At 40.9% G+C, this 25273-nt stretch overlaps 2 protein-coding genes across 4 annotated transcripts; both read left to right on the top strand.

Annotated features, from left to right (window-relative positions):
- The first annotated feature begins 1826 nt into the window (after positions 1–1826).
- Positions 1827–13721, top strand: LOC131363947 (transforming growth factor beta-1-induced transcript 1 protein-like). 2 transcript variants are annotated; one of them, XM_058406947.1, is made up of 12 exons: positions 1829–1987; positions 4793–4843; positions 6330–6487; positions 6707–6762; positions 7122–7261; positions 8298–8379; positions 8613–8697; positions 8784–8966; positions 9522–9695; positions 9778–9859; positions 10042–10190; positions 12012–13721. In XM_058406947.1, the coding sequence occupies exons 1-12, from the start codon at positions 1975–1977 to the stop codon at positions 12276–12278; spliced, it is 1440 nt and encodes a 479-aa protein (XP_058262930.1). In that variant the 5' UTR covers positions 1829–1974; the 3' UTR covers positions 12279–13721. The 2 variants fall into 2 exon arrangements, with proteins under 2 accessions (XP_058262931.1, XP_058262930.1); XM_058406948.1 differs by lacking the exon at positions 4793–4843 and having other exon boundaries at positions 1827–1987.
- A 691-nt stretch (positions 13722–14412) lies between these two features.
- Positions 14413–22985, top strand: patl2 (PAT1 homolog 2). 2 transcript variants are annotated; one of them, XM_058406796.1, is made up of 18 exons: positions 14413–14544; positions 15549–15711; positions 16025–16272; positions 16392–16457; positions 16753–16800; positions 16910–17089; positions 17903–18036; positions 18172–18246; positions 18388–18511; positions 19241–19361; positions 19463–19557; positions 19658–19711; positions 19905–20047; positions 20136–20292; positions 21556–21696; positions 21825–21922; positions 22103–22243; positions 22515–22983. In XM_058406796.1, exons 1-18 carry the CDS (start codon positions 14524–14526, stop codon positions 22546–22548), a joined length of 2043 nt encoding a protein of 680 aa, XP_058262779.1. In that variant the 5' UTR covers positions 14413–14523; the 3' UTR covers positions 22549–22983. The 2 variants fall into 2 exon arrangements, with proteins under 2 accessions (XP_058262779.1, XP_058262780.1); XM_058406797.1 differs by lacking the exon at positions 21825–21922 and having other exon boundaries at positions 22515–22985.
- Positions 22986–25273: the final 2288 nt, after the last annotated feature.

Here is a 25273-nt window from a genome sequence, read left to right as displayed (position 1 = left end):
CAACTTGGGATGCGACATTTCATGCTGAGTAGGTTTTGCTTTCCGGATATCCCACACAATGCTTTATATTCTATGCTATATGCTCTATGCTAATGCTATATATCATTACATCATGGCCTATGCTGCAATGAATTAATGGCAGATAAGCCCTGAGAAACTGGTGGGAAATGCTGATGGTAGCTCACCATTGATGGGTTTGGCATATAAGCTAACCAGGAAGAGCACACCAAAGAATGCAGCTACCACCACTACTATTTATACATGGCTCCATCGGTTCTGATTAGTTTTCACTTAATATTTTTATGTTGTAATTTAAGTTTAGTTGTCACATATACATTTGTTACATATATATATTGTTATATAAAATTCTTTCTTCACATATCCCATCCTTTGGGGGTTAGGGGCTTTGGTTTGGGGCCTTGCTCAAGGGCCCAACGGTAACAGCTTGGCAGTCCTGGGGCTTGAACCCCAATCTTTTGGCCAACAACTCAGAGCCTTAACCACTTGAGCTACAACCACCCATTCACAATGAGGGTGGAAAATCCTCTGAAATCTTTGTTTAATCATTTTACATTACAAAAGCTGCCATTTTAACTGGGGTGTATAGACTTTTTAATGTCCATTCTAACAGCAGAGAAGATACTGACGCTTTTGACGCTACATCTGATTTCGATAAGCTGCAGTGCGACGCACAAGCTCAGTCCTTGCAGCAGATGGGGTGAGTTCGGTGCTCTTACACACCCTCAATAATGAATGAATCATTTCAAAATATCCTGGGGGCACTGGGTTTGAGGTAGGAGAAATCACCTAGAATGTGAGGCCAGTCCATTGCAGAGCATCATATACAAACACACGCATTCACATCTACGGTCAGTATAATATATCCAAACTACAAAGACAGTGGGGGGAAACCAGAGACCCCGAAGGAAACCCACACAGGGAGAACAGTAACCCGAGCTTATTGAGGTCTAAATGGGGACAGTAGCCATAAAACATAGAGATCTGCTGTGTTAGGGATTAGTAGACACCCTCGAGTGAATTTTGGGAGTGGTTTTGGGGGTTGTGTGTGAGACAGAACCCTACACTTTTTGCCACTGCTATCTGACTTCAAATCTTAAACATGGACACTTCCTCACTGAAAATAGTGTTTGTTTTTGACAGAATGGTAATAATAATAATAATAATAATAATAATAATAATAATAATAATAATAATTTAATATTTCTGACTGATCTTTAAACTCCATAATTGTGTGACATAAACAAAATCCTAGTGAGTAAAACCCTTGAACCTGAAGCCACAGTTCTTGGACAAAACATTACTTTTTCGTGTCTGCATTACAGGCGGTGACCGAGTCACTTTTTCTGCCCCAAATATGGGCTTGGAATGTGCGCCATGACGTACTCAGACAGAGGGCGGGGCCACCGATTATTCGACCACGCCTTCTTTTTTCGAGGTGACGCTCCAATCTGCGTCGTAGAGCGCTTAGCGCGTGCAGGGAATTCGTGGATAAGGTTCCACAAAGGGACCACACGGAAACCGGATGTGTTTGGATTGATATTTATTTGAATTAAATACATTAATTTACAGCTACATATAAGGTGTAAGCTATTTCTATTGGTTAAAATTCACCCCTACCATGATATATTTTTTTTACCTTTTGTTTTGCGTAAAATATTCTAATAGAAGACTGTACACGACACAATGTCCTTACTAGCATAGTGCACATGTGTGCATATTAGAACACAGCCGTCTTCTGGAGTCGTTGCAACAGGAAAAGGGGGCGGGGAGGAAGAGGGAAAGGCCACGCCCATTTTTTTATCCAGAGCAGCCGCGCGCGCCGTCTGGGAATAACGATACAAGCCTGAGGAGTCGCGCGCGAGACGTTAGAAATAACGGGCAAGTTCACGAGCGCGAGCGTTAAAGCGGAAATACTGCACATTAACGCCATCTGTTTTACTCTAAGCAGTGAAGATGGATGATTTGGGTACGTACCCCTTTTATAATTGTTCATTTGTTTATTTATTTATTTATTTTGCGCAGTCTGGTTGGCATCCAAAATGATGAGGAAGAAGGAGGGAGGAGTGAAGAGAGAGAGAGAGAGTGAGAGAGAGAGGAAAATGAACAACACAAATGAAACAAAACCAACCAAAAAAATAAATCAAAACAGTAATTAGATGTCTTTGAATTCTCATTTCTCATTTCTATCCCTTACAAACCGAATAGACGCGGTGCGCGCTCGCGTGATGACCAGGCGCGCGCACGTCTGTCTCTGGACCCTAGGAAACTTTAGCAGACTTTATTTCACTGCAGACTTTGTAGTGAACATGCATACCTCCTATTCCATATGCAGTGCACTAGATTCACATGTAGGGGAAGTTTTGTTCACTACATAGTGTATAAAATGCGCAATGCTAAACAGTTAACTATTCTATTCACTAGATATCTTCACGCTCCGCGATGGACGTGTCCCAAACCATGCTCCCTCTATCCTTTACAGGCAGCGTAAATCTCACCATCATTATCAGTCCACTCTGGGCTTGTCCCAAACCACACACCTTATTCACTACATAACCCTCTAGGGTATGTTATATAGACTCTAGCTGTAGCGGTGCATTATGGGATTTTTCTCTACTTGCTCTCTGACTAAGTGCACTTAAGAGGTGATTTGGAGAAGAGAGTCATGCATGTATATAGTGCACTACATGCGAAGCTGCTTGGGTTTCAACTCTCTACTGTTTCTGAAGTCCACTATTTATAAATATACAACCTACAAAGTGCTCATTCTTAGTTCTAATAATGGTAGACACCCTGTATGGTGCCCTAGGTCTACAGTGGTAGCTTAGTGGCTAAGCTGTTGGGCTATAGATCTGAAGGTTTTGTGTTTGAATCCCAGCTCCACCAAGCTGCCCCTGCTGGGTCCCTGAGCAAGGCCCTTAACTTTCAATTGCTTGATTAGGGTGGCTGCCAAATAACGTAAATGTACTTTAAGGGAGCTCTTTTGTATGTAGAAGTGCACTATATAGACTCTCTGTAGTGCATAGTGTGTGAACTAGGGGGTATTTGTGATTCAGCCTCCTACTCCATATCAATGTGCACTAACAAGGGCCCTTACTTAGTGCAATATGTGTTCTACTTGCTTTATTACTCTACATATGCCATTTCATTCCCTATGTAGTGCTCTACAGGAAGAAGCCTTAATTGTAAAGCCTATGTAATGCTTGAAGTTTCAGTAGAGAGTGATTTGGGACACAGCCCATGTATCTGGTAATTACAGCTTGAGTTTGTGTGTGTGTGTGTGTGTGTGTGTGAGCGGAACAGGGAGGGCGGAGGGGCACGCCACATCGCCTGTGCGGCCTTCTGAGGCATCCAACATGGCCAATCAAACACACACACACACACACAATTAATGCAGAGGCCAGGGATTTACAGCCACATGGTGATGAGGTCACTTCAGAGTTTAAGGGTGGAAACATGTTACAGTGTGTGTGTGTGTGTGTGTGTGTGTGTGCGCGCACATGTTGAGAGAGACAGGAAAAAATGCTTACTAAGCACGGTAGGTCCTGAACCACACACATCTGGATTAGATTGAGACTGAATCCGCTTTCTTTACTCTGTGTGTGTGTGTGTGTGTGTGTCACACCAGCAGAGTGTGCAGCTCTAAATATGGTCAAGTACTACAGACAGGAATTTTAGCTCCTTATATGAGCACATTAGTATGTGGTGTTTGTGTGTGTCTGTGTGTGTGTGTGAATCATCACACTGCTTAATGCCAAACACACTTGAGTTAAACAGTGATCACTGCCGGCTGTCGATGTTACACAACTTTACAAAACATCCAAACTGCAGTGTCTAATTCAGCACTGGTACCATCTTCCCTATCTAGTGCCCTAACATTGGAGACTGAGCGATTGTCAGTGATCTGTGGATGTGTCCCATTTCACACAAAATGTTCTCAATATAGGGAACCACAGAAAGACCGTTAATGGTCCACTATGGGCGTATCCCAAACCGTATAACCTGTTCACTATATGGGCTACATAGAAATCATCATTGGTCCATTGTGGGTGTGTCTCAATCCACACACCTTGTTCACTATATGGGACAGACAGAAATCATCATCGGTCCCCTGTGGGCGTGTCCCAATCCATCTTATTCCCCATATGGGCCACAAACACACCGCTATCTATATCTATATTCACTATGTAGGGCAAATCAACACCATCATCAGTCTGCTATGGGTGTGTACCAATCCATTAACCCTATTCAGTGTACACTGCATGTAAACACCATCAATCCTCAATAGGCGTGTCCCAAACTACACAACCTATTTCCTATACAGGGCACATAGATGCCATGATTGGTCCACTGTGAGTGTGTCCCAATCCACACACTGTATATACACAGTATATAGGTTACATAATCACCATCACTAGTTCAATGGGCATGTGTCCCGGACCACTCACACTATTCACTATGCAGGCTAAAATAAACACCGTCATTAGTCCATTTGGGCTGCATCCCAATCCACATGCCCTTATTCATTATAATAAGGCACACGAGACAGTTATCCTCACTGACGTTGAATGGCAGTGGGGAGTCAAAAGAGTCGACTCTTAGTGGTGAACTGACTCACTGAAAAGGTCCAGAATTCCCAAGACTGAAACTGCATTAAAGCTGTTTAGGAAGCTATTCTGCCCTATCAGGCGTCCGGCACTCTTTTCCTTTTGCCTGCTGCTTTCAGTTTGATGCTCTTCCTGTGTGTGTGTGTGTGTGTGTGTGTGTGTCGTAGGAGAGACTGACTCGTCTAACTACCCTCTCAGCCCCCGTATTGTCGTGTTTGGTATGTAACTGTCAATCTGTCAGTCTTTCTCATCTTCCATGTGTATATGTGCGCATTTTCCCAGCATTGCCCGAACTTCCATTTCCCACAGCATGCTTTGCTTGTCTAATTGCATTTCCTGCAAAAATATCAGAAATGAACCGGTGGTGGCTCGTCCGTAGGGGCCGGTGGAGTGGCACATTCCTTCAGCTACGTCTTTAGAGAGACCAAAACTAGAAGGATTGATTTGCACGTCTTTTGAGATCACAGGGGAAGTGTTCTCACTTCCACATTTCGTACCACAGAGTTATTATTACACCTTGTGGTTGAAAAATTGAATTCATGCAAGCATTAACAGTCACACAACTACCCCATGTTCACTCTGTGGATGTTTTCCATCCAAGAGGAGGAGCTTAGTGGTTAGTGCTGTTGCCTCACAGCAAGGAGGTCCTGGGTTCGAATAGACAGGGGCTTTCTGTGTGGAGTTCTCCCTGTGCCTGTGTGTTTACTCTGGGTACTCCGGTTTCCTCCCACAGTCCAAAAACATGTACATTAGGTTGATTGATAATTCTAAATTGCCCATAGGAGTGTGTGTGGTTGTCTGTCTATATGTGTGGCTCTGTGATGGACTGGTGACCTGTCCAGGGTGTACCCCTGCCTTTGCACCCAATGTGTGCTGGGATAGGCTCCAGAAGACCCCTGTGACCCTAATTAGGAATAAAGCAGGTAGAGAAAATGGATGGATGGTTTTTGAGATGAAATCTGGCAACCCTGGTTTATCATATTATTCATATTAGATTATTTTCATAAATAGATTATCATATTTAATATTTTTTTAAAAACAGCTTTTGTCCCTTTAAAATCTCATACTAGACTGTAAACCGGATGAAAGTGAAGGGATGAGAGTGAGACTCTCTGCATTTTCTTCACAATTCATATTAATGCATCGCGCAACACCAAAATCCACGGTCACGAGCCGCTGCTTGGGAATAACGCAGTATTTTGCAGCATAGTAATAATAATAACAAAAATAATAATTGCTAGCGGTATTCCTAAACACACACTGCTCTTCTTTTCTTCTCATCATCACTATTCCACTGTTTATGACTTTTATATTCACTACGTTTCCACTCGGGAGTCATCTGGAATTGTTTGGAAATTCCTGTCTCCTTTTCGCCAGAGACTTTTAATAAACATTTGTAGATCTCACTCTTTTCTCACGAAGTATTATCATGATCATTAACTTCTAATTAAAGAGCTCTGTTATCGATTGGCTGAAGAAGTTTCAGTTCACACCTTCTATCACATCTGATGTTCCCCCCAAAGTTTGACCCTTACACACTTTATTTTATAAAATTTTCAAGTTCATGAAATGGTTTCTTCAGTAGAGGGCGGTGTTGTGCTTGGGAATATAATTTTTTTTCTCCCAGACAACTAAAACAAATCTTTACTTTTTACAGTACAGCTCTCTCTCTCTCTCTCTCTCTCTCTCGCTCGCTCTGTGTAGACGCTCTATTGGCCGATCTGGAAAGCTCCGCCTCTCCACTCGCTCGGTGTCCCGTCTTGTTGACTTCTGACCCTCCGGTGACCTCTGAACCATCACCAATGTGCAACCAAGACTCCTCTCAGAACCGTCCTCCTCCTCCGGCATACACACCCCAGCAGGTGGGCAAGGACAACACACACACACACACACACAGTTTTTGACTTTATTAAAAATATATTTTTTATGTTTTATTTTTTATCTATCTATCTATCTATCTATCTATCTATCTATCTATCTATCTATCTATCTATCTATCTATCTATCTATCTATCTATCCGTCTCTTTCTCTCTCTCCCCCACTCTCTCTCTCTCTCTCTCTCTCTCTCTCTCTCTCTCAGACAGTTTCAGCTGCCATGAAGTCCAACAACACTCAGAACCCAGACAAGCTTTACAGGTACATCAGCATCCTAAAAGGCCAATACATCACAGAAGAGAACTTTTTCTGCTCACTTATGTGAAAGCGCAAGAAAAGCAACTATTTAAAGTGGTTGCATGCTGCATTACTCCAGTCAGGCTTGTTGAAACGTATATATGCAACTAAGAAGCAAGAGTTCAGGAATGTCGAGTGTGATTATGAATCCTTAGGATTAACAGTTAAACATTAAGAGCAGCGAGAACCACGATTTTGTTTATCCATGGTTGAAGATGACCTCGGGGGAACTAGTCCTAGACTGTGTTAATAACAATCACATGTTGTAAATTCTCTGATTATAATTCAGTCTGTGAGTCTCCTCTCTGTGTGTTGTCCCTCAGCACGGTGTGTAAGCCCCGTTCTCCGCGCTCTCCTGATCCTCCTCCTCCTGCCTTCTCCTCCTCGTCCGTGTTGGGTGGAGGCCTGAGTGAACTCGACCACCTGCTGCAGGAGCTCAACGCCACCCAGTTCAACATCACCGGTGTGTGTGTGTGTGTGTGTGTGTGTGTGTGTGTGTGTGTGTGTGTGTGTGTGTGTGTGTGTGTGTGTGTGTGTGTGTGTGTGTGTGTGTGTGTGTGTGTGTGTGTGTGTGTGTGTGTCTCTCTCTCCTCCTGGTGGTCCAGCGGCAGGATCCCATGCTCTCATTGCCATGAACTGGGTTCGATTCCCGCAACTGAAGAGTTAAATCTCAGTGCCGGTCCCAAGCCCGGATTAAATGGGAGGGTTGCATCAGGAAGGGAATCCGGTGTAAAATGAATGTAAAATGTGGACCAAGTGATCCGCTGTGGCAGGGAGCAGCCCAAAGATCAACAACGAAAACATATATATATATATATATATATATATATATATATATATATATATATATATATAATATAACCAGGGTTTGGGTCGTCTAGGCCCCTGCCCATGACTGCTACCCAAAACACATTGCACCAGCCCCTTATGCTCCTTCCTGCGGGTGGTGGGCCTATGGGAAGACGTGCCTACGTTGCTCTTTCGTCGCTCTTACGCCAAGTCCCATAGGTGAAGACTCGGCCACCAGGCGCTCGCCTGCATGCCCCAGCCCCAGGCCTGGCTCCAGGTTGGGGCCCCGGTAACGCCAAATATATATATATATATATGTGTATATATATATATATATATATATATATATATATATATATATATATATATATATATATATATATATATATATATATATATATATATATATATATTTGTAGTATTCTACCTCATACCCCAGAGCTGTACTTTTTAACTGTTTCTAGTTACTTTTAACATTTTATCTGTGATTCAGGTTGGGCTTCATTTATCTTCATTTATCGCTTAATCAACACTAAATGAACATTATTTTAAGAGTTATTTTCTTATTGATTCTTAATATTAATTTTAAGAATATTAATATTAATAATATTTATTATTGTATACTTATTAAGCACAATATTGTGATGTGCATTGTGTATCATATAAGCTTTATTGTTGATTATTGTGTGTGTGTGTGTCTTGTCTCCTAGATGAGATTCTGGCTCAGTTCCCTACAACTAAAAAGGAGGACAAGGAGAAAGAGAAATCAGGAAAGCCGGCTCAGTCCACTGGGTCTGTTCTCTTCTCATCAATTAAATCTGGTCGCTATTCTGTAATTTTAGAAAACTTTATTCTTTATTTAATGCATGAAGTTTGGAAGTCTTCCAACTGGGACTGAATGTGTGATTATTAGCAGAGTACAATAATTACATCAGGAGTTCTACTGCAGTGCCTTCTGGGTAGCTTAGTCAGTAACGGTTCATTAACTCCTTTGATTAGCTGAGATAATGTGTGTGTGTGTTCAGGTCAGTGAAACCCTCCGCCACATCGGCCACTTTGGAACTGGACAAACTGATGGCATCTCTGTCTGATTTCCGTGTGCAGAGTGTAGTAAGTAGTGACTGCTGTCATGTCCGCTAGCTAGTTAGAGCATACTGATTGCTTTTGTCTTGACTCCGCCCATTCTCTGTTATTAGCCGGCAGCTCAGGCCAATCCTGCGCCTTTGCAGCAACCGGTCCCCCCACCCCCGCCCACGGCGTCCTCCGGCGGATCGCTGGACAGCATGCTGGGTCTCCTCCAGTCAGATCTGAGCAGGCAGGGCGTGTCCACTTCCTCCAAGGGAAACTGCTCCGCCTGCCAGAAACCGATTGTGGGACAGGTGAGGGTTATGTTGCTAATGCTAAAACCATTTATGGCAAACTGCTTTATAAAACATTGCGTCACAGTGTTTTCATGCGCCTGGAAATGGAAAACAAACAAAAACCGAATGATTTAACTCAAGTCTGTATATATTGTTTTATATTAGCTGGCATAAGGTGATTAGCAACATAGCTCATAGACGTTCCTAAATACAGACTTTAGCATCTCCAGATCCAGTTATTACCCATAATACCTCAGGGGTCATGGGTAATAATACACTATACATTATATACAATATATAATACATATATAAAGTGTAGATTTTTTTGGTTAATTATGCCAAAAGCACCATTGTTGTCAAAATTTACTGTCCCTTTATTTTTACTAGTTGAACATGTACTTTTATAACTTTGTAACAGGTGGAAGAATTTTTTCTAGCGAAGTTTAACAAATGTATGTTTGTAGTGGATTATTTATTTATTTAATTATGTTATTTATGTTTATTTATTTGTGTGATTGCTGAGATTTATAAGTCTACTCTGATTGATCTGTACACAACGCCTGTGTGCTGTAGGTGGTGACGGCGCTGGGGAGGGTCTGGCATCCCGAACACTTCGTGTGCTCCGAGTGTGAATGTGAACTGGGAAACCGTAACTTCTTCGAGAAGGACGGGCGTCCGTACTGCGAGCCCGATTACTTCAGCCTGTACTCGCCTCACTGCGCACACTGCAATAAACCCATTCTCAACGTGAGCATCTCATTTCTCTTTCCTCTTACACACTCTCTCTCTCTGAACTAAAAAAACAAACAAGAAACTTTTCTGTCTGTAGAAAATGGTTACTGCGCTGGATAAGAACTGGCATCCTGAGTGCTTCTGCTGTGTAAAGTGCAGCCGGACTTTCGGAGATGAAGGTACGTAGTGGGTTCCAGCCTTGTGACATCATAAACGTGTCTTCTGTTTGGCTGAACATTAGCAATTATACAAACACACTGCTGAAAAACAATTCAGACATCTGTAGGCTTGGTTACACCACCCTGTGCTTTAGCTGTGTGGAATTTTGAGATCTGGAGCACTTCCTGTCTCCTTCTCTCAGGGTTTCATGACCGTGAGGGACAGCAGTACTGTCAGCAGTGTTTTCTGGCTCTGTTTGCGTCACGCTGTGAAGGCTGCTCTCAGCCCATCGTGGAGAATTACATCTCCGCCCTCAACGCCCTGTGGCACCCGCAGTGCTTCGTCTGCAGGGTAAGCTGACTCGCACTTTATTCTACAATTTATCCAGTCGACTGACTACTGAGTCAAACTGGGTGGTTTATGGGCCAAACAGAAAAAAATACAATAAACTGATAAAAATTCTAAATGAGTTAAATAAATTATAAATGTACACCGATCAGGCATAACATTATGACCACTGACTGAGTGAGTTTGACAAGGACCAAATTGTGATGGCTAGACGACTGAATCAGAGCATCCCAAAACTGCAGCTCTTGTGGGGTGTTCCCGGTCTGCAGTGGTCAGTATCTATCAAAAGTGCTCCAAGGAATATCAGTGTTGAACCGGTGACAGGGTCATGGATGGCCAAGACTCACTGATGCACGTGGGGAGCGAAGTCTGGCCCGTGTGATCCGATCCAACAGACGAGCTACTGTTGCTCAAACCGCTGAAGAAGTTAATGCTGGTTCTGATAGAAAGGTGTCAAAATACACAGTGCATGATGGGTCAGGCCTGTTTTGGTAGTAAATGGGGGACCAACACAATATTAGGTTCATAATGTTATGGCTGATCGGTGTGTACAATACATTAATATAAAAACTAGCATCGTATACTGTTTGCCCAGGAAAAAGGAATCTTTTTTTGTTTTCTTCACCGTTTAAAGTAAAAATAAAAAAAATCAATCCGTCTGGTATAAATTGTGGAAGATATTTTAATGTTTAATGTTAATAATGTAAGTTTGTAGTGTTTTCACATGGTACAAATGTATATTTCACATAGTCTGTAATTTTCTGAAATTTCTAGAAGCCAAAAGTCAACTTTTAGAATGGATTCTGTCATTTTTGTGGTAATAATCTATTTCTCTAGAAATCATTAATATATCAACATACTTATTGCCAAAAGTTTTGGGACACCCCTCCAAATCATTGAATTCAGGTGTTGTTTTTCAGGGGTTGGGCTCGGCCCCTTAGTTGCAGTGAAAGGAACTCTTAATGCTTCAGCTTCATACCAAGACATTTTGGACAATTTCATGCTCTTTGTGGGCAACTTTGTGGGAACAGTTTGGGGATGACCCCTTCCTGTTCCAACATGACTGCACACCAGTGCACAAAGCAAGGTCCATAAAGACATGGATGAGTGAGTTTGGTGTGGAGGAACTTGACTGTCCTGCACAGAGTCCTGACCTCTGGGATGAGTCAGAGTGGAGACTGTGATCCAGGCCAAAACTGGGACGTCTGCCTTTACATGCACATGAATGTAATATGGAGTTGGCCTGCCCTTTGCAGCTATAACAGCTTCAACTCTTCTGGGAAGGCTTTTTTTTTGACCATTCCTCTAGAAGAGCATTCGTGAGGTCAGGGACTGATGTTGGACGAGAATGTCTGGCTTGCAGTCTCCACTCTAATTCATCCCAGAGGTGTTCTATCAGGTTGAGGTCAGGACTCTGTGCAGGCCAGTCAAGTTCCTCCACACCAAACTCACTCATCCAAGGAAGGGGTCATCCCCAAACTGTTCCCATAAAGTTGGGAGCATGAAATTGTCTGAAATGTCTTGGTATGCTGAAGCATTAAGAGTTCCTTACACTGAAACCAAGGAGCCAAGGTCAAACACTGAAAAACAACACCTGAATTCAGTGAGTGGTGTCTCAAAAATTTTGGGAAAATATTGTACTTTTGTAGGATTTTTGTCATTTAAAAAGATAAAAATGACTTGTGCATTGGATTCTTTCATTTTGTAAAGTTATAAAAGCATAGTAAAAAATTCACTTTGGCAAAAATGTAGCTTGAATCCAGAAGGTAGCACATGTGTATGATGTTCTTTATGATCACACCTCATTCATTTTTTTGAACCCAGGAGTGTTTTAGCCCTTTTGTGAACGGAAGTTTCTTCGAGCACGAGGGTCAGCCGCTGTGTGAGGCACACTATCACCAGTCTCGCGGCAGCGTGTGTCAGGCATGCCAGCAGCCCATCGTAGGACGCTGCGTCACCGCCATGGGTGCGAAGTTCCATCCGCAGCACCTCGTGTGTCAGTTCTGCCTTAAACCTCTGAGCAAAGGTTGCTTCAAGGAGCAGGACAACAAGCCCTACTGCCACCCGTGTTTCCTCAAGCTCTTCGGCTGAATCTAACCTGGAGGATGTCCAGTACATTCACAACAGGAAGCGTTACAGAATCAGTATTGTTATCTTGCATCTTTTATCCTTATTTAATAATCAGTAATGTGCAAAAGAACAAAAACAAGTGCAATTTTATAAAGCCGAATGATATAAAAAAAAAAAAGGTTTGTAAAAATGAGAAAATGCTCCAAATTCACTTGAGTGATACTGAAGTGAAGAAACACGTGATTAGTAACTAGGACACACCTGTTAGCTTGGTGTACATGCACACAATAGTCCAGTGTTGTTCTTAGACAGAATAAAGCTATATACCCACAGATACTTGGTTAGCATGTAGGGATTTTAGCCAGAAAGTCTTTTTTTCAATAATTTACCAACACATCTGAGTGAAATGTTGATGTTTCTGACAGTCCTTTATATTAATAGCTAATGGCTACGTTCCAGCTAGCATTTCCAGAAAAATATCAGTGAAAATTGCCATTGTGACCGCTGGACTATTGATGTACATGTAAATAGAATTATAGAGGCTGAAGGACTCTAGGATTAAACACACACACACATACAGTGAACATTCCTAACACGTAGCATGGCCCAAGCAAGTAAGCATGTGCCGATGTTACATTTTCCATCAGGCTAACTGCTAACTTTTATTTTGTGATCAAAATCAATTATTTATATAACTAACTGGACCTGAAGCTTGCCTGAAGTCACCTGTTACCTTCTCAGCTATGTTTAAAAATGCAACACTGTGACCTCATGAGCTAACACCAGTTAGCTGCAAAACTTAAGCTGCATTCTATTTTAATGCCTAGTTTAAGTTTAAGGTTATCCAGGCTAGGTGTTTCAAATGGAAAAGTTTCCTCCCAGACGTAACCAGCTAACACCTAACTAACGCTTGGCCTTCTATCAAGTGATGTTAACTAGTTCAGCTTTTTGAATGAAGCTCTGTAGAGAAGAGGACTTATCGTTTAGCACCGTTTATCGGCACATGCTTACATGACAACCATGTGAACAGCCAAAGCTTTCATTTTCTTTCCATCTTCAATAAAATCAGTAACGTAATCCCTACATCAGTTACCGACAATCACCAGCTGTCTTATTTAGCTTTACAGTAACAAATAAATGATTTCCAAAGATTTTTTTTTTTTTACTATTTGGATTAAATAGATAAATGTTGTTTCGATTTTTTTTAGTATTTCAGTTTAATATATTTGCTTTACGCAGCTTAGTCACTGCTATCGCACATGTGGTTATAGGTTTTCATATTTTAAGTCTGTCTTTTTTTTTTTTTTTTTTTTACACATGATATACTGCCAAAGATTTGTTTTAAAAAAATGTTTACACCCTGTCGTTATACAGAATATTCATATTCAGATAAGCTGTTTTGTTTTCTTGTCTCTGCTGTTCCTGTCACAGAATGATGAAGATAATAAACACTTTTTCTTTGTATTGGATGGGTCAGTAATTTCATAGCTCAGTAATCTCTGTTCCCGCTGCAACCTGGGATTCAACGATAATGTTTCATAATAATAATAATAACAACAACTATACATATGGTTAATACAAAATATGGTTAATACTTGAAGAAGACACTTCAACGTGAGACTAAAAACACTCACTGGATAGTCCCCACTTTGTTTCTGGACACAAAATGGCAGACATTAAACATATACAGTGAACAGGAGGTAGTTTTATACTCAGCCATACAAAAGCACATAATAACAGACTTTAGATCAAACTTTTTACAAGTAGCTCATGTATATGACTAAAAGTAAACCATGAGAATAAAAAAAAATACGATTTTAAACGGGCAAATTTTGGGCAAAAATATTTCAATGGAGCTTTGCAGTTTTGCCTCAGTATACGGGAAAGCAATTTAGCACCTTGAGACAAATTCATTTCTGTAATGATAATAAACACTGACAATAAAGGAAAACTCCATGTTTCACATTAACCTCACTGTTTTATGTGTTACATTTTATTTTTCTCTCATAATCCCATACTGGCAATATTGTATCCTATTAAAACTAAGAGCTTTTCGTTCCCGCCCATTTTTAAGTGAACACAGGTATTTCAGGGAAGCGCGTGAAGGCGGCATGACGCTAAGCCCCGCCCCCTGCAGGTGTGTACATTTATAAAGAGGTTAATGAGCTTTCCGACATGTTGGATAGGAAAAAAAAAACAAAACAAAAAACCCCCCAAATTGGCGGTCGGAGAATTTAGCAGTTTGATTTTACATATTTAAGCCAAAATGAGTGACTCTGAGAACCCGGTAAGGTGTTTCTGGTTTACTTCCACAGTCTAATCCGAGTTATTTATCACTTCCGGTCGGGATTGAGTCATTCAAATGCACTGTTCGGGTTTTATGTCCTTTTTATGAATGGATCTTTTAAGTGAGTCGGATCAATTTGCTCAACTCACCCATAAGAGTCGACTCCTTAAAGTTCCAAGCGATTCACTTTTGCTGGATAAAATTTGCAACGTTATAGCGGCTTCACGAATAAATAACAGCGCCGCTGATCCACGTTACATGCTTCAGTGCTATATTTGTTTGGATAAGCGAAGCAAATAAATTTTTTTTTTATTATTATTTTAGTTTATGAAAACGGCATGAAATGGCAGTCTCCTTAGCCAGGATTTCCCGAAGTTCTTTCTATAGATGAAAGATTTCCCACTAACATACATTTAAAATTGTTTACCATTAATATACATTTTAATTATATTATACTGCAAGGGAAAAAAAGCATCGCCGACATCTATTAAAAGAAAGAAAAACTTTTCGAGTATGCTAGCGACGTGTCGTTTATAAATTGAATCGGATCTTTCGGATGAATCGACTCGCATTTGTGAACGACAAATCACTACTACAACGCCTACACAGATCCATGTTTAATGTTTTGTGGCTAGTTAGCATAACCTTTAACACAAAAACCTTGATGGGAATCCAATCATCCATGAAGATGAATTATGTTGGTAGATCACCAGTGGTGATGTGTAATGGTGGTGCGAGTTAAGATTGAACAGAGGTCTGGCAATTAAATAAAGCCTATGAAGTTAAACTTTATTATAAAGCATACATATCTGACATGTTGCATGAAATTTAGATTTATGTCTAAAACCGATGTGAGCAGAAGAATCTATCCATCTTGTTTTTCATGAAAAGCTTAATGGGGAATGGAGAAACACTGTTCTAGTTTGAGAAGATCAGCGCTCCATAATGAGGTTAGATGAAGCTTCAGTCCTTGACTAAGGTGTAGTTTTCTTTATGGTTTACAGGAGGAGAAGGGTGAGACTGTTCCTGAGGCCAGCTGGCCTGAAAATGGCGATCAGTGGAGCGATAGAGAAGATGGAGGAGAATTGGAAGAATCTGGGCTCATTCAAGAAATGGTGGAAGAGGATGAGGAGATTGACCTGTACAATGAAGAGACCTTTGGATTAGGTCAAGTGACACATCTTGTTGTTAGCATTTGTTTAGATCTTTAACATACAATTTTGGATGTTAGTGTCTCTTGTGAAGTGGTAAATGTCAAACTGGCTTTGCTGAGAAGTTGGGAGGGATTAGGTCAGGAGCATGAAAGGCATATCTAAAGCTTGTGATCATCACCTTGAAGCTCTAGGTTGCTGGGGATTCTTGGTGCATTATTATTGTGTAGCTAACAAGATGCAGCCTTTAGGTGTAAGCTGCAATATTCTCTCAAAATGGTGCATGATGTAGTTTTGAAAGGTATAACATTAAACCTTCTTGACTGCAGACCTAAATGCTGAAGAGCTAGAGGCAGATCCTGTTGATCTCCTGTTAATGGAAGGAAACCAGCCCCCCTCACCCCATCCTCCATCACCACGCAAGCCCTCTCCTCCCAGACCAAAAGCTGAAATTGGGCCTCAGGCTCCCGCAAGACTGCATGAAAAGTTCCGGAGCCGAAGGGAGCGAGTGGGTAAGGGGCAGCTGCTGGATGACCCGGCTGTCATGAGAACTGTGGAAGGTCCACCCAGTCTCAAGGTTTGGCTTCGATGTGTCTGAGTCAAGAGCTTAAATCTGATTACACCACAATATTGTTGAATTCTGATTGGTCAGAAGGTGTTGATTAATCTAGTCTGATTTGTCTATTTATGGTTCAGAGTTTGGACAGTGCTATTGTGGACTGTCGATGCAGTTCAGGCTGGGGGGATCTCAACGCCAACATGGTTAGCTGCTTCATTTTTTCCTTTTTATATGCATGTTTATATACGCACGGTTTATGCACACACATGGTTTGTTTCTGTTTTGCTCATGTTTCTTTAGCAACATGACTCATTGTAAAGTCCCACACAGGTTCTTCTTAACAGCTATGTAGCCTCTTTCTACCACAGTATGACTCATGCTTCATACAACAAACAAAAACCACATCACAGGAGTGGTGCTCCTGTGAAAAGTGCAAACCATAGGTCACTGACATTGCTGGTAAAAGCTTGTATCTGCTCTGATGTCCTTTTCACACAGTGGATGATGTCACCTTATGGCCCAACGAGACAAACGCCTCTTTTACAAGTATGCATGCTAAGTGCTGTCTATGAATATGCCAGTTTCTTTGTCACTTCCAGTTCCCTGCCTCACTCTTTTTTTTTTTTATTATTATTATTTTCAAATCCCTGAATAGGACAAAGCCATTGTGCGAGTGATTGACCGGTCGTCTTGTGGCAGGATGCCGTTCACATCTCCTACCTTGCGATCCCCGCTGCAGAGGGCAGTCCCTCAGCAGGTGCCTGTGTGTCCGGTGATGCCAAGATCTCCACTACCCCCTCAAAGTCCATTCGCGATTAAACAGCGTTACAACCAGGTGACTTTAGTAATCTGAGTGATGCACCAATCTTGGTGTATTGCTTTTAATGAAAAATCTGCAAATGTGTGGACGTTTCAGTGAACCCAATTCTGTACATTTTCTGTTTAGCTTTAAGTACATGTAAACAATACTTCAAGTAAAAACTTAATTTAGAATAAATTTTGATGTGTAAAGGTTGGGGGCCTAGCTTTTCAATTAAATTTAAGGTATGGTTAATGTGAAGTAATAAATATAAAACTTAACTGGTGTTATATTAAAGTTATGCAAAAGGAAAGCCAATCAGAGACAAGAGAATTGCAGTGTCACGAAAGATTTTTTGTTGCTCATCTGTCCCCAAGATCTTGATTGCTGCGAACTGACTGGTTATATGCCAGTTTCCAGCTGGTGCACAAACTTCTGAAAAGTGCAATTTTTTTTAAACAAGATTTGATCCCTGGAATGAAAAGCTTGCTATGAAGCTTTAAGCACCTCACTTAACCTTTTTGTTTGAAAGGTTCTGCTTGTTCACCAGCCATGCTCATCAAACTGCCCCTCTCTGTGAAGTAGGTGGATCTTGCAGGCATTTATTAATGACTAGTGAATGAGTAGATAACTTGCTATAAAGTTAACTAAAGTTTAGTGCAGGAGATTAGCATGACAATTCTGCACCCTTTGTAGGAAGACTCACTTCAAGAGGTCATCTGTATATGGTGCCCTTAATGCTAGGTAGAGTTCATCTCCATCACTTATGTTGCACAGCTGAACGAACATACTGTGTAACTTTACTTCTCTATTCATATTTTTTATTTTTTTTTATTTTTTTTTTTTTAGCCAGGCATTTATCTTTCACCCTCCACGCCACGCTTCCACTCTCCCAAAATGATGCCACTGCAGTTTGGACCAAACTCACCCCGGCCTGGCCCCTGCTTCAGCCCTTTACCCAGTCCCCTCCCTCAAAGATTCAGGTTAGTGATCTGGGAAGGTTCCTGTTTATTTCCTAATTTTATTTATTTTTGTTTGTTTTTAAGGAAATAATTTTGCTTCTCAACCATTTTATATTATGATAACCTGTAGTGAAATTGTGACCTTTTGATGTTTAGGTTCCCAGTCCTGGCAACCCAGCTCCATCCTCAGCACAAGAGATTGCTGAGTCAGCGGCCCCAAGGCTTTCGGCGGTAGGACGATATTTTTTTTTAACTTGACCATAACGCCAATAAAGATGCATTGGTTTTGCATTAACATTAGTAGTTGTCAAGATGAAATACTAATTGCTACATTCATTCCTTTTTTTTTTTTTTTTATTGTCATTTAAACAGAAAGCCAAAGGACTGGGATCATTATGCTGAGCTTATGTCAGGCAAAGAGAAGGAGTGGATCATTAAGCTGCAGATGATCCAGCTACAAAGTGAGAATCCACACCAGGATGATTATTATTACCAGGTACAGTGCCTTCACCAATAATGGGTAGTTATTTACATTAATGACCAGTTCTATGTAGGTTCTATTCATAAATGTGTATTTTTGTGCTTGATCACCTCTAGTTAAAAAGAAGAAGAAAAGTTTCATGATCATTCTTAAACTGGTGGGGTTTTTCTGGTGAATAAATGCCAGTCTGAAGATTTAAACCTTTCTCATGACTGAGCATTAAGCCACAATTGATTCTTCTGACCTTTAATGATCTTTTCTCCTGAACAAATTTCTCCCCTATTATTTATTCCTTCATTCATTTTTCTGCTACAGTAACAACATGCCCCAAAGATCAGTCCAGACTTCCCAATCACTGGTCATGATGTTCTGGGGAGATCCTTAAACATTCCCAAAGCAAATGGTTCCTGTGTCTCTGCCAGGGTCTGGTACAGATTTTTTTGAGCCAACCTGCGGGCATCTATAAGAGGTGCCTGAATCTTGGCTGGCTTCTTTCAGCAATAACACCTGAACGTGTGTCTATTGGGTACTGGGAAATATCTCCAGTTTGCATTGATGAATGTGGCAAAAGTAACCAGCTGAGTAGGAAAGGGACTACCCCCAGACTCCCACTTGAAGGTGGTGAAGCCCACATGCTGGCTACACTTATCTGTAGGGGGGTCAGGTCAAATTATTTATACAAAGTGTGGAAAATGCAAGTTTAAAGGTGTGTGTGTGTGTGTGTGTGTATGTGTGTGTGTGTAGGAGTACTATCGGAGAATGGAGGCCAAATTGGCTGAGGAGGAAATGCTGGGTGACCGATCCAAGAGGGAACCACCCAAACTCACCACACCATACGTCAACAAGACCGTATCATACACTCCAGGTTTGAACTTGTCTCAAGGCTTCCTGCTCACTCCATGCTAATAGAAGCAATGTAAATGATGAGGCTGAAGTACAGATTTGTGCATGTGTTGCATGTTCTAGTGGTTCACATCGAGGGTTCGCTGGGTCAAGTTGCTGTTTCTACATGTTACTCACCACGCAGAGCCATCGATGCTGTCCATGCCCACACTGTGGAGGTGAGGGAAATGGCAATATATTATATAGTTTTGTGATGTATGTAATTTATATTTATGAATTTCTTATTTGCTTTTTTATTTAAAAAAAATCATTTGCCAGGAACAGAAAGACATCAGACAGCAGAGACTTGAAGTGCTGAACACCATTGAGAAGGTGAGGAGTAATTTTGTTTTTCAGTTTTTTGCATTAAAAAGTCCCCTACCCCCCTTTGTGGAAAATGCTGTTGTGGGAATCAAACATGGGTAGATGGTAAAATTTCTAAAGAGCTTCTCAATGTCATGTTGGGGGTTGATGACTTGGTTCTTCTGGATGTGTAATTCTGCTCCTCCACCTGCCCTGCTCTCAGTGCTACATCATTCTGTTGGGTGTGGAAGAAGCTGAGAGAATGAAGGCTAGTGTTTCAGATGATGAGGAAAGGCAGAGAAGGATAAAGACCATTCAGAGAGGCGTGGAGAAGATTAGCAGCCAGCTACGCAACCCCAGCTCTTTGTAGGACACACATGCTTTGCTTGGCTATCTTTTTATTTTTTCTGCACTTTTTTGTACATTCTCATGCATTTATTCATTTTTTTTCCAGGGAGCCTACGGAAGAGTTTCTACCATGTCTCTTGGTTTCTAAGGGGAAAAAACTGCTGGCAAGGCTCCTGCCATTTCTCTCCCATGATGCATCTCTGCAGGTTCTGAGAGCGATTACTACACACCTGCCGGCACTGATGAACAGAGATGTAGATGAGGTCTGTTGCTTTTGTTTTGGAAATAGTTCTGTGGTGTTCAACTATTTCTCATTTTCCACTTTATTAATACTACATTTCAGTGCTTTGATTGTGTGCCTGTAATAAATAATTGTTGTAATAGGAGATGCATAATTCTGTTCTCTTGTACTTGTAAAATACATCCATAAGCCATGACATGAACACCACTAATGGTTGAAGTGAATAGCATTTTGATTCTCATTAGAATGGCACTTGGCAAGGATTGAGATGTATTACGCAGCAAGTGAAGAGGTGGGTTTTTTTTTTTTTTTTCCTTTTGGATGGGAAGCTGGAAAAATGCAAGCACAAAATGGAAGATTAAGGATTTGAGGGACTCTGACAAAGGCCAAATTGTCATGGCTAGATGTCTGGGTTGGAGTGCACATCTTGTGGGTTGTTTGTGCATGTGGTGATTAGTGCCTACTAAAAGTGGTTCAGGGAAGGTCACCTGCTGAACCAGCAACAAGCCCGTTTTGGTCTGATCTCACAGAAGTGCAAATTCCTGAAGTGCATTGCTGCGTAGCTGAAGACCACTGTCCATCCTGATTCCTGTCTACTAAAAGCATCTACAGTGGACATGTGAGCATCAGAACTGGATCACAGAGAAATGGCAGAAGGTGGCCTGGTCTGGTGAATCATGTTTTCTTTTCCATCATGTGGATGGCTAGATGTGTGTGCGTTGCTTACCTGGGAAAGAGATGGTACCAGACCATACCAAGTGCACCCTTTCATGGCAACAGTATTCCTCAGTGGCAGTGACCTCTTTCAGCAGGATAATGCTCCCTGCCCCATGTACTTGGCCTCCAAATTCTACAGATCTTGATCCAATCAAGCATTCCAAACAACCAGCAACCTCCCAAACTTGCCTCTTACAGGACTTGAAGGATCTGCTGCAAACATCTTGGTACCAGATACCATAGCACATCACTTGTGGACTCTATGCTTTGAACTGTTTTGGCAGTACAATGGGACCTACGCAATATTAGGCAGGTGGTAATAATGTTATGGCTGATTGGTGTACGCTTGTGCATGTTGTCTTGTTAATGAGCAGACAGCAATCTGGATGCATTTCCTGAACAAAACGAACACTGCTATGAGAATACCAAGAAAATATCTTGTAAATCCGATAAACATCTTTATACTGTTTAAACAGTGTATGGACAGAGCAGCTAATGGTTACCAGGAGGGAACAGTGAGGCAATGTTATAAGAAATAATTGAATTTTTTTTTTTATCCTTTCATTAGGCTCTTCATGTCCTCTACCCATCTCTCAGAGCTGTGATTAGCACGTTGACATTCACCCAGTTGGTCAGCATTCTCCAGGACTTCACCACAGCCTTACCTGACTCCAAAGACTCACGCTTATCATTGGCTTGCCAAAATAAGGTTTGTCAAGTGCATTTATATTAAACCTGGAGCTTGAATTGTTCTGCTGTCCCAGCTGCTGTGATGCAACTGAAGTTTTTTTGCAGCAAAATTTTAATCATATTTTTTTATTTTATTTTTTTTTAAAGTTTGGTCTGTCTTTGCTGTACGCGTTGCTTTCACAAGGTGAGAGGCTTCTGACCTCTGACGTTCCCATGGAGCCAAGCATTGGTGATTTTGAGACCTGGTAATGCTTTGGGATTTCTGGGTGGTGCACATGTTTCAAATATGGTCTATAGTGTGCCTGCTGAATTTTAAATGAGTTGGCACTAGTGAGTAAAGAGGCTTGAGTTTCAGTTCAGTCTTGAGTCTTGTAGTCACTTCAAGGTTTTCTACAATGTACCTATCCTTTTGTGTTCTCTGCTAGGACGGACACAGTTTTCCACGTGGCGCGGCAGCTGTCCCGCTCATCCCTCATCGAGCCACTCTGCATGCCCTCCAATCTACTCACACTGTTCTGTCGTTACTTGGATAAACGCACCGTTCAGCAGCTCAAGAACAACATGGAGTAAGTTCCTTCCTGTGTTCGAACACCTTTTTCATGCACTCTTGCTAATGTTTTCTTGGTAGAATTGCATGTCAGGTGCTGTTTGGGAAGTTTCTCAACTTGCATGATATGTTTGATCCTTCTTCTAATTCACATCACTGTACACTTGCCCAGAAGGCATTACTTAAGTCTAGTGCTAGCATGGATATCTAAACCCCTTTCTGGTTCTTCTATAAAATGGCACTTCCTGATTTGCAGATAATTAAATGTTTTTTTTTTTTTTTCCCCCCAGGTCTTCAACTGGCTATGTGGCTGTAGGTTCCTGAGAAGAAATCCTTTTGTTTTCTTTTCCCCCCTCATGATTATTTTTTTCCCCCTCCCCTTCTTTCTTTTCTTTTTCTTTTCTTTTTTTTAAGCCCCTCGTGTTCATCAGCTCCTTCTGCTGCCAGCAGATGGTGATCCTCCACTTACACGTTTTCAGAACTTGTACCACACACACAATTGCATAAATATACATGAGGGGGGGAAAAAAGATTCAGCTCTGAATGAAAAAATATCCATATGGATTTAAGTTTCACAAAAGGCTCTTTGGGTTCTTTCTTAAAGGGGGGAAAAATGCAATGAGCTGTTTTTCTTTAATTTAGGAGAGATTCATTTCCACATTTTGTAAGGTATGTTTCCAGCACTGTGCAAATAATTTTATTTATTGTATCTTTATTTCATCACTTAAGTGATATTTAAGCACTGTTGTATAGCATCTACAAAATGCAAAAAAATTGAATAAATGCAATTCTAAAAATGAGTGTTTGTGATTGGAGAACTCCTCCATCCTGAATACTGTACTGACAATGGAGACTCCTATAAAATTTTATTATTGGGCTTAAACACAGACGCAAGATGTTAGTTCCTGCCATGTGTGGCTAGCATTGAGCTCTTTGTGCTGAGGTTTATGTTCAAGATCTTATGGTGTTTAAACTGTGTCTTTAATAGCATGCAGCCAACTTCAACGAACTCAGCCATTCAACAAGCGTTTGGTCTTTGGGTCATGTTGACTCACTGGTGGATTGTGATGGATCACAATCCAAGAGTTGACTGAAGGAGTAAAATGTGATTGATTTTAGCCATCTTAACTTTGTATTTATGCTTCAACAAACCCCCAGCCTGCTGATCTGAAATTGGCGAGAGAGACAGCCAGGCCTCCAGATGTAAACATTTACCTCATGCCAAAACCGCTTCAAGAATTCCTATGGCCTCTATATGAACGTCTGGCTTTAGGGTTTGGGCTTCACATTCCTGTGAGTTCTGCTGGGGTTAATATAAAGTGATGGAATTGAAAGAACCTTAATATTCCTATGTTTCAGCATTAGAATAGCTTAGTCATATTTCCACTGAAAATCTGCTACTGTCTTTTTAGATCAGTCGATCCTAACTCAACTATTTGTTCAGCTTCAGTAACTTTATTCTGGTCAGGATGACTGGATCCACAGGGGACACTGGTGTGATTAGGGAATATACAGTGGGATAGAATGATCTGGCATCCCAGGAGCTGTAACTTGAGGCACAACAGTTTCCTATTAACCAACCAACGTTCTCAAATGCTGTCAGTTCCATTCCTTCGTTCGTCTTGAGTTTTTACGATGTTTTGCCTTGTGTGCGCTTCTCCAGATGGTGTGTATAGGTTGTACAGTTGGCAGACAGAACCAATATTGTCCCCTCGTCTCCTGCGATGAGTAAAGACACTGGAATGGAGTCCAAGGATGAGATATGTAGGGAATGTTTGAATAGAAGGGGGCTGCGAGTTCAGTGTTAGTCAGAGACACCAAAGTCTGTATTTTAAGAACAAATACCTAATATATTGTGTAATCATATAGAGAAGACATGTACATAGATATTCCGCATATGCATCACTACAAATGTTGTTTAGATGAAACTATCATGCCTGTTTACCTGTAAATTACTCACTCTGGCCACTTGTACCAGATAATAGATTTGTTCACTGATGAGCTGTGTTTGTGTTAATTAAAACAAAAGGAGCTGAATGATCCAAACTTTATTCAGCTTGTGGTATAAAGATGATGGTGTGCTAGAAAAAGATGCTAGACCTTGGTTCAAAAAGTGCAGAGCTTAAAAAAAAAAAAAAAAAAAGCAAAATTGTTCACTTGCTAGTGTAGGGGGAACAAGGTGTTTATAGGCTAATATACTGCACAGAATATAATGTCTCAAATACTGATACTTATATGATGTCTTTTAAAATAACTTGTATAATCATACTAATTGTAATTGCAAATCAAGATTGTTTTCTTTTGAAAAGGGGAAAAATTAAAACCATGATTAAATGAAAAATGCTGACAGTCGGCTGTTGTGGGATGTGTGAACATGGAATCAAAGTTTTACAGCATTGGTGCTAAGCTGCTGAAAATACTTAGCAGCAAACTCTAAGCTAGCATCTTGGCACCACGTTCAGAAAAGCTGCGTTTGCACCGGCCGAGCGAAGGGAAAGAGAGGAGGATGTGGTAGTGAAAAGGAAGAAGTCTCTTGTATTTCTTTCTTTCTGTGAACTGGAAAACGATGTCAATAAAAATCTGGCAGCAGAGTTTAGCTTGTGGTGAAAATGCTAAATCAGCTCAGATACATGATCCTTTTTATGATCTTACAACCCCAATATTATCATCCCTGCACTGGCTACCTGTTAAGTTCAGAATTGATTACAAACTAGCACTACTTGCGTACAAGGCACTAAATGGTTCAGCTCCCACGTATCTAACTAGCATGTTTTTTTGTTTATGTTCTGTGAAGCTGATTTGAAACAATGTTCATTGTTAAAAGCGCTATATAAATCGAATTGAATTGAATTTTTCTTCTTAAAACATGCTAGCTTAGTTGGTGAAACTGAAAAAAAGAAAACTGACCAAAAATAATGCCAAGTGAGATTTACTGGAGGTATAAACATGCTTGCTAAGCATGACTGGTAGTATGAAGATGTTAGCTTAGCTTAAAATATGGGATTTAGCTGCTAGTGTTCTTTCTCTCTCAGCTTGAATCCCACTCGTG

Source organism: Hemibagrus wyckioides, linkage group LG13, assembly GCF_019097595.1.
Source record: "Hemibagrus wyckioides isolate EC202008001 linkage group LG13, SWU_Hwy_1.0, whole genome shotgun sequence".
Taxonomy (NCBI): Eukaryota; Metazoa; Chordata; class Actinopteri; order Siluriformes; family Bagridae; genus Hemibagrus; species Hemibagrus wyckioides.
This window is presented reverse-complemented; position numbering and strand designations above follow the sequence as displayed.